This window comes from Nannobrachium achirus (genome assembly GCF_963921795.1).
Source record: "Nannobrachium achirus genome assembly, chromosome: 22".
NCBI lineage: Eukaryota > Metazoa > Chordata > Actinopteri > Myctophiformes > Myctophidae > Nannobrachium > Nannobrachium achirus.
In genome coordinates, this window is record NC_137829.1 from 37,799,411 (window position 1) to 37,809,080 (window position 9,670).

The 9,670-nt window shown below is 43.7% G+C and overlaps 1 protein-coding gene across 1 annotated transcript in view; it reads left to right on the forward strand.

Annotated features, from left to right (window-relative positions):
* ptpn4a (protein tyrosine phosphatase non-receptor type 4a) overlaps nucleotides 1–7,054 on the forward strand; it is a gene marked incomplete at its 3' end in the record, with an annotated part of 142,647 nt that extends 135,593 nt beyond the window's left edge. Inside the window, exons 23-25 of the mRNA XM_080752885.1 lie at nucleotides 3,130–3,278; nucleotides 5,225–5,360; nucleotides 6,512–7,054. Coding sequence (XP_080609011.1) covers nucleotides 3,130–3,278; nucleotides 5,225–5,360; nucleotides 6,512–7,054 — 828 coding nt within the window. The remainder of the gene's footprint in view (nucleotides 1–3,129; nucleotides 3,279–5,224; nucleotides 5,361–6,511) is intronic.
* Nucleotides 7,055–9,670: the final 2,616 nt, after the last annotated feature.

Genomic DNA, 9,670 nt, shown 5'->3' on the forward strand with positions numbered 1-9,670 from the left:
GGGCCGACCTTTTCTTTGACGATGGCTAGCCAGATTGATCTGTAATTGACACACTGGAATATATTAATAGAAATTGCATTGCTGTTTGGCTGTTAGGATTTGAAGTTGCCTGAACCCTAGCATCACTATTCTTGGGGGTAATATTTGCCAAAAATAGATGATCTACAATCCCACGATGGGTCACGTGTCAGGGATGAGCCATTTCATTTTTGGAGCGGTGAGCTCCCAACAAATGGCTTTTGTCTGTCCCTATGTCTGTCCCGATTAGTAAGAACTTTGACTCACTTTGACATTAGTACAATGTTGCATTAGTACAATGGTGCGTGGCCGGAGTTATGTTTCATTAGTACAACGGTGCATGGCCGGAGTTATGTTTCATAAGTACAACGGTGTGTGGCCGGAGTTATGTTTCATTAGTACAACGGTGCTTGGCCGGAGTTATGTTTCATTAGTACAACGGTGTGTGGCCGGAGTTATGTTTCATTAGTACAACGGTGCGTGGCCGGAGTTATGTTTCATTAGCACAACGGTGCTTGGCCGGAGTTATGTTTCATTAGTACAACGGTGCTTGGCTGGAGTTATGTTTCATTAGCACAACGGTGCTTGGCCGGATTTTTAAACTATAAAAACAGGAACAGATTGAGAAGGCCACTGTTGCGCAACCTAGACACACACAGGGTTGTTAAGTAACGGATTACATGTAACGGGATTACGTAATCAGATTACAAAAAACAGGTAACTTGTAAAGTCTCAGGTTACATTTTAAAATGTGTAATCTGGATTACAGTAACGGATCTGAATGATGGGGGTTACATGCTGGATTACATTCTCCCCTTGCCCTCATCAATTTTACAAATAAGTTATAAGCACACAACGCCTCACCGTGCGAGGCGTTGTGTGCTTGTAGATCGGCTATTTTCACTTCTTTAAATCGTTTTTTTAAATAATAAGAAAAAAGGAAGGTTTTGGACATACAAGGTTTCCACCCGACAGTGACGATATAGTACCTTTATTAGAAGGATAAATCCCTTGAGATGCACCATCTCATTTTCGAGGTGGGATGGAGCTCAAAACCTTGGAGATACGAGGTCTCTGCCTGACAGTGATGATATTTTAGCGATTATGTTGTGAGGAAAACGTTGAGATAATAGCCATTTTGGTTAGAACTGACTGAAAATAACTGTACTTCACGTTTAAAATGATACTAAATATTTTTTCAAGCGTCCAAATAAGTTCCAAATATTATCAAATTATCTCGCGGCACCCCTGGACTGCCGTCATGGCACCCCAGGGTGCCCCGTCACCCACTTTGAAAACCACTGGTATAGTGGATGGTCACTGTGGTCAGTATCGTGTTTAGCAGCCACGGTGGCTCTTACAGTGGCTAGTATAGTTGTCCGTATATATTTTTTGGGGGGGACACAAGAGCCACAGTCAGTTGTAATTGAAGATGACAGTGGTTGCTGCTCTGTTGTCCCGGTCGTGCCGCTGAACATGGCCCGTGTTTCCTGACCTTTCCGAACTGCACGGCTCTACAAGGAGCCAATTAGCATTCTCCTCTGCCTGTGTCGGTTGCCATGGGGATACATGCGTTGCCATGGGGATGCGGAAGAAGAAACGTTTAAGAGGAACACGCAGGGCTCTGAGTCACATGAAGCTGTGTGTGTGTGTGTGTGTGTGTGTGTGTGTGTGTGTGTGTGTGTGTGTGTGTGTGTGTGTGTGTGTGTGTGTGTGTGTGTGTGTGTGTGTGTGTGTGTGTGTGTGTGTGTGTGTGTGTGTGTGTGTGTGTGTGTGTGTGTGTGTGAGAGAGTGAGATCCATTTTCTTACACACACCGTTGTCAATCTACTGTAGACTACCATAAGGCCTTCTTCTAAGGATCAGCTATATTATCATGAATGTAATGTTTGGTCAAAGTCGCTGGTCATTTCTCCATAATGTTGTCATGAAACTGACAATCAGCATTAGCTCCTTTTTTACAATTTCTGAAAAAGCTTCGGAATCAGGAGATTCCCCCGGCAAGATCGGCAAGCTCAAAGCGCTCGTTTCCAGCTTGTGGATCTGCTACTTTTGATGCTTTTGTGTGAGGCTGTCATATGATCAAGTATGACTTAAACGTTTGATGGCGTCGTAACCGTAACCGCCCCCCCAAAAAAGATCTTGTGGATCTGGTTTTACCTGCTTGTCCCACGGGTCCATTTTAATGAGCCTGGGTCCCACAGGGTGCTCCTCAACTTCCTAAATCTGTCTCCCCAGCCTCGGGCGGCTAATAAAAGAAGCTCTGCTCTGAGTGTCGGGTCATTTCTATGTCAGTACAACAAACTTAACCCATTTAGACCCGAGGCCCCGATTCTATAAACTAGTGGTTCTCAAAAAAAATCAAGGACCCTCAGAATTATATATGTATTTGGCTGCGGACCCCCATCCCAAAATATTTTGTTCCAGGACCACCCCCCCCAACTATTACTCCACCAAATGTCTGTCTGGTGTCTGTCTGATATGCCCATATGTTCGAACGGGTAAAGACTAGTATATATATATATGTCACAGTGTTTTTGAGTTTCAGTGAAATTGAGAACAGAAGCGCTCGTCGTGTGGCGCGGGGAGGAACAAGCGGTCGCTTTGATCCACAACAACGACAACCTAGCGTCGGCAGGAATGATAGCGCCTCACCCCACGGAGGTTAGGGTTAGGCATAGTTTTACTGAGGTTAAGGTTAGGGTTAGGGTTAGAGTTAGGCAAAGTAAGCTAATGACTAAAGACAGATCTGCCTAGCTCAGCTGTCTTTAAGACAGCTGAGCTAGGCAGATAAACAAAGAGAGAGGGGGCGCAAACGAGTGACGTCAGCGACTACACAAGTGAATGGCTGTTGTCGCCATCTCATGGTGACTACGCAGAACACATACTAGTCTTACAAATATATATATATATATATTTTAAGATTTGCACACGTTTTCATGATCCTTCAAAAATAGATCTACAAGCTCTACATATACATGCATAATATGACCTTATATACTGTATATAGCCAAAGTATATAATAATGGCTGAAGTGGTTTAAAGGTAAAGTGACGCAGATGCTTCCCAGGTCTTAGAGGGTTTCAATGAGTTCCGTGTGTTTCCGGTTCAGAGTGAGCAGCAGCGCGAGCTGACGCAGATCCAGTACCTGGCCTGGCCGGACCACGGCGTTCCCGACGACTCCACCGACTTCCTGGACTTCGTGGCTCTGGTGCGGATCAAACGGGCCGGCAGGGACCAGCCCATGGTGGTACACTGCAGGTGAGGGGAAACTAAATGGTGATTTTATAACCGGGGTTCCCAAACTTTTTTTTGTCTCAGGGCACCCCATAATTTTTTTTTTAATCCGAGGCACCCCTACATTATAATTTTCACTCCCAGCACCTTATATTTATAGCATATCGTCGTTGTCGGGTGGAAACCTTGTATGTCCAAAACCGTTCGTTATGTATTTATCATCTATAAAATGTACTAAACTAGTGAAAACAGCAGATCTACAAGCACACAACGCCTCGCGATGTGAGGCATTGTGTGCTTGTAGATCGTCTGTTTTCACTAGTTTTGTGCGACAAGCAGGGCTTTGCTAAAAGACGTACACATTTGAAACTTGGAGATACGAGGTTTCTGCCCGACAGTGACGATATTTTAGTGATTATGTTGTGTGGAAAATGTTGAGATAACAGCCATTTTGGTTAGAACTAACTGAAAATAACTTTGTACTTCAAGTGATGATACAAAATATTTTTTTAAGTGTCCAAATGAATTCCAAATACTATCAAATTATCTCGCGGCACCCCTGGACTGCCGTCACGGCACCCCAGTGTGCCCCGTCACCCACTTTGAAAACCCCTGTTGTAAGGGAAATCTACAGTAAATGTGTAGCTTGAGTTGGACGATACACCACAACCCATGCCTTTTCTTTGTGCATACAGTGTCGACACTCTTGTCAATCAATTTCACGTGTCTTTTTTAATTTACTGTAGGTGCATCGATAAGATATACAATATTACCGTACAAAGTGTTGCAACTGAAAACTAAGCTTTATTCATAATAACAAGTGCTATTGGGTTCCCACACTTGTTATTTGATATTCCAATTGTAGAAAAATGAAATAGCAAGTCTGTTTCACACTTATTTTGACTTTGACAGGAACGTGCAATTCAAAGTCACGTCAGATCACTTGAGTTCACCCATATATTCATTTATAAATAAATATATGGCGAAATTTAACTCGGTGATCGCAAAAGGCAACGATATGGCCGATATATCGCCCTGTACTGGGCGATATAGTGTAGATATTGCACAATGGTCATACCAAGATGACAATATGATAACGATCAGCACTAATTTATACGTCGCCGGTGCCGCAACCATGTATACAGAGTACAGACTTAACACTCACTCATGCAAACATACACACGCGCACATTCATACAGGACAGGTATACATACGCTTAGCGATACACACACACACACACACACACACACACACACACACACACACACACACACACACACACACACACACACACACAATGTACTGTGCTAACTTAGATGGTATGTACTATATATCGTTGCTGTCGGATGGAAACCGCATACGTCCAAAACTGTTACTTTTAGGATTCAAATTCAAAGCCAAAGGTAGCAGATCTACAAGTTGTGGATCTGCTACTTTAGATGCTTTGTGTTACACTGCCTGTGGTGTGATCAAGTGGAGTGTTAATATACCAAAACATGGAGATACAGTAAGAAGTTTCTGCCGGACAGCGACGATCACGATATACTCTCCCCGTGCTCAGACACGGTACACAAACGAGCTCCAACAGGCGTTTGGAATGTGTGTGTGTGTGCATATAAGTGTATTTCTATCGCTCAGGGATACATGTTTTCGCTGAAACCAAATAGACGTTGTGAATTGTATCATTGCAAACGGTGGGTGCACATCATGATAAAACATAAACCGTCAAGTTTTTTCGCCGGTATCTCGTCTTGTTCCCTTTTAATTCCGCACACTTTTTTGCTCTCTCTCTCGCTCTCTCTCTCTCTCTCTCTCTCTCTCTCAAAAACCTGGTCATTGATAGTTGAATACTTTTTTTCCCCCCGAAATGCATACGGCACATGGTACTGAAAAAACATTAAAGCTAAAAGCATAACACTAAAAAAGTACTGGTAAAATAAAATATGTGGTCTGTCTCTGTTGTGTGACAGTGCGGGGATCGGGCGGACAGGCGTGCTGATCACCATGGAGACGGCGTTGTGTCTGATGGAGTGCAGTCAGCCCGTGTATCCCCTGGACATCGTGCGGACCATGAGAGACCAGAGAGCCATGATGATCCAGACACCTGTACGTATACCAGCAGAGCACTCACACCCAGTGGTGGAAAAAAGTACTCACACATTTTACTTAACCCATTCAGAACGGGTACACTATATTGTGTGTCATTATTTTATGCTTTAACTATTGAAAAATAGCAGATATACAAGCTTTTGCCGCGCTGAGAGCTTGTAGATCTGCTATTTTTGAAAAATTAGAATTTTGACCCGATTCTATAAGTGTCTTTTGAATCCTTCTAAGGTTTTTTGAAAAACCCTATGTTTCTATGTCAGCAATCTGGCCAGCCATCGTCAAAGAAAAGGTCCTTTTCACTTTGAGAGACTACTATGTCAGTGGTTCTCAAACCTTTTCATGTGAAGGACCCCCAAAATGATATTTATTTGGCCACGGACCCCCATCTTAAAATATTTAGTTCCAGGGACCACCCAGAAGCAAAATTTGAGTGACAAACGTTCGCTTTGAAAATACATATATTCAAAGATTTGCACACATTTTCACGACTTTTTCAAAAATAGCAGATATACAAGCTCGCATCGCGGCTGTGAGCTTGTATATCTGCAATTTTTCACTGGTTAAAGCATTCAATAGAAAGTATCAATACTGCAATATAGAAATACTCTGATACAAGTAAAAGTCTGGAATTCAAAATGTACTTGAGTAAAAGTATGAAAGTTTTGGCCTCAAAAGCTCACAACGTGCCGAGATGCGACGCGCTGTGAGCTCGTAGATTGGCTATTTTCAAATGGCCACGGTATGAAATAGGGCTAAATTGGTTTATGTATGTTTTATAATATTATAATTGATATACTGTAGCTCACCCACTGACCCGCCAGCTCTAGATTTGCCATTTTCCCGGCGAGCGACAAATTATACATTGTTGATGGCGGGTGGAAACTTCATTATGTCCAACATTTCCAGGATTTCGGCAAAAGTAGCAGATTGACAAACTTTGAAAAACACAAAAACACACAAAACAGGAGATAAGATGTTTCAGCCCGACAGCAAGAGAATAAGAAATGATGCATTTGTTGTCCCTCTGTCACAAGCTTAACTGTGCTGTTATTTGGTCTTTCTTTCTTTCTTTCATTCGTTCTTTCATTCTTTCTTTCGTTCTTTCTTTCCTCTCTCCTTCTCCCTCCTTCCGTCCGTCTCTCCCTCAGAGTCAATATCGCTTTGTGTGCGAGGCCATACTGAAAGTTTACGAAGAAGGCTTGTTCAAGCCGCTCAAGGGCGCCCTCTACCAGCAGCAGAGAGAGCCGCGGGAAGAGAACACAGAGCAGCCGAGGGAGCGACTGAAAGGAGCAGAGGAGTCGGCGGCGGAGAAGAGAGAGGAGACGGGCGGAGGAGGGGACGCACTGGACGGCGGAGCAGGAGGTTTGGTTGACGAGGAGGATGAGGACGATGACGACGAGGAGGTGGAGGTGCTGGACGTAGGAGAGGTGGTGGAGGAGGACGAAGAGGAAGAGGAGGAGGAGGAGGAGGAGGTGGAGGAACCCAGTGTGGCTAGCGCTACCAGCGCAGCTAGCGCTAGCGCTACCAGCGTGGCTAGCGCTACCAGCGTGGCTAGCGCTAGCGCTACCAGCGTGGCTAGTGCTAGCGCTACCAGCGTGGCTAGTGCTACCAGCCTGGCTAGCGCTACCAGCGAGACCAGCTTGAACCCCGAACCTGACCCCAAACCTGACCCCAAACCTGACAACCCTTGACCTTTTGACCCTTTGGGGGGGTCACTCACCAGGATGTGTGACCAGAGGAGAGAACAAAAGCACTGTTGCACTTTATGTTGACAAAAAAAAAGAAAAAAAAAAAAAAAACTAAACAAAACAAAAAAAGACAGACGAACGTGAAAATCTTGAACTAATACTAAAGGAAAAAAAGACAAACGGAAATCCAGCTGTGTTGACTAGGTACCGTTAGGGGACATTGTGTGTTCAGGGTAAACAAAAGAGAAAAAAAAGGAAAAAGAACAGACGGTAAGAAGAATTAAAGGAAAAGATAAAACTATGAGAGAATTAAAGAGTTGTGGAATTGCTGTAGTGCCATAAGTATGAAGGGGAAGGGCCGCCGATATGGATGGATACGAATATTTCTTTCTTTTTCAAAATGGTCGCCCTCCCCCTTTTATGAGCGAGTCTGCAAGACGGACATGCCTTTTTTCTTTCTTTTTTTTTTTACTAAATGTCATAGCTGATAAAGAGATATATTCCCTTATCTTTTGTTTTCCCTCAAGAAGAGTATTTATTGTGGTTTTTAGTTGATGTCAAACTCTGTCCACTGAACAAAAACAGAAAAAAGTTGTATGTTTGTTAGTACGAGTCTAGCTTCATGCTTCCCTGATGAAATCTTAGCTAGTACAGTAGTGTGATTCCTCCTCTTCTTTGACTTCCTTATTTCTTTTGCTTTTATTGGAGAGAAAGAGAGGAAAAAGTGGTTTAATTTATTGTTCTTTATTTTATTTCTCAGCTTTCTTGTCTATGTTTCTGACCTCAGATAGTTATTAGGCGATTGGAAGCACTTTGTGTCTCATCCTGTTCAATGCTGTGGCAAGGTGGGTTCGCTATAAGCTGGTGAGATCACACACACACACACACACACACACACACACACACACACACACACACACACACACACACACACACACACACACACACCACAGAGTGGCCATTGGTTGGCGTGTCAAAGTACTGAGCTGGTTTAAAACCTTCAAGGCTTGTGTCTACCAAGCACCTCTCTTTGAGCCTGCAGAGCCCAGCAGCTACCCGTGGTGCCTAGTGGTGCCACATTGCCAACACAATAATAAAGACCCTGCTTGAAAGACAGAATGTTGAAGCGTTTTGAACTCTCAGCATCTCTTCATTGCTAACGGAAACAAAACAAACATTCTTTTGCTGTCGACACTGTGTGTAACGCTGCAGTATATCCTTTCCACCGGACAGCAGAACAAGAAGGCCTTGCTGTGAATAGAGGCCCGCGGTGGACACAGCCTTGCTGAGTTGCAGTCTTAAGCTATTTCACTACGCCTCGCTGCCATCGCGACTGATAAAGCTAAAGAATCTAGGGTCAGTGCCATTCAGTTGTTCTTTCCAAGTCAATCCACCCAGCTCGAAAGAGAAATCAAACCAGCAATTCACTCGCTAATGATAAAAAATATTCATTTTAGAAATGAAAATAATTCACTGGCAAAAGGGTGTTCCTCACTAAGTCTTTACTTTCAGGGAGAATCACCATTATGTATTGACAGTGAAATGACCCCAACCTTGCTGAAGTTCAGAGAACCGAACTTAAAAAAAAAAAGAAGAAAAACCTCGCCACCCCGCCAAATGAAAGGTGAAGGAATTTGAAACAAAGGGAGGGACCCTTTGTTTCAAATTCCTTCACTTAAACCTATCGATTGCCATTGAAACCCTGTGGGGATGATCAAGCATCACTGCTTATTGTGAGCCCGTCACATATTCAATTAAACTCAGAAGAAATGCAGCACTTTGTTTTCTGAGTTTCTGAGTTGGGTTGCTGTGGGGTGGGAGAGGTTGTCTTTTGAAACAAGCCCTATTAAAAGGACCAGCTGTTATCCGGTTCTCCGAGTGTCTGGGCTTCTGTTTGGGTAAAATGTAGGGAATCCAGACCTGCCACACAAACAGAACATCAGACCAATAATCCTTCCCTTCTCGTTGATCCTAGTGACCGCCATTTTAACGCGCCATGTTCTCACTCGGAGATGATAATCTTTTTGGTACTGATGATGACTGACTAACGATTAACTCACCTTTTTTAAATGATTATGGTAAGGATGAGACCATGTGTGTGCGTTTTTCTTTTTATTTTCTTTTTCTTTTTATTTTCATTTAGGGTTCACATAAGATCCAGCATTAGTGCTTGTATTGGCTGAGCTGTTGTGCTAGTCTTAGTGGTATGAAATGAGACGCTGCTTGGTATTTACAGGTGCTCTTCTTCTCATAGACCGCTCCGGTACCTGCCCCTCATTGACAATGCATTCTACCGTGTGTGTGTGTGTGTGTGTGTGTGTGTGTGTGTTCGGTCTCTTCCTCTACCTGTGCCCCCAACCACAACACACTCTCTCTCTCTCTCTCTCTCTCTCTCTCTGCCATTACGAACACAATTAGTGAGCTCTGCGATTCAAGCATTCTCGTTGGTTAAGAGAGGTTGTGAGTGGTGGTGTCATAAAGTTACACACCTGAGCTGATCTGAAACGACAAAAGACACAGATCCCCTTAGAGCAGTGGTTCTCGAACCTTTTGTATGGATTTGGCCGTGGACCCCCATCTGAAAAGGCTTTGTGCCAGGGAGGGGACCCCATAGCAGAC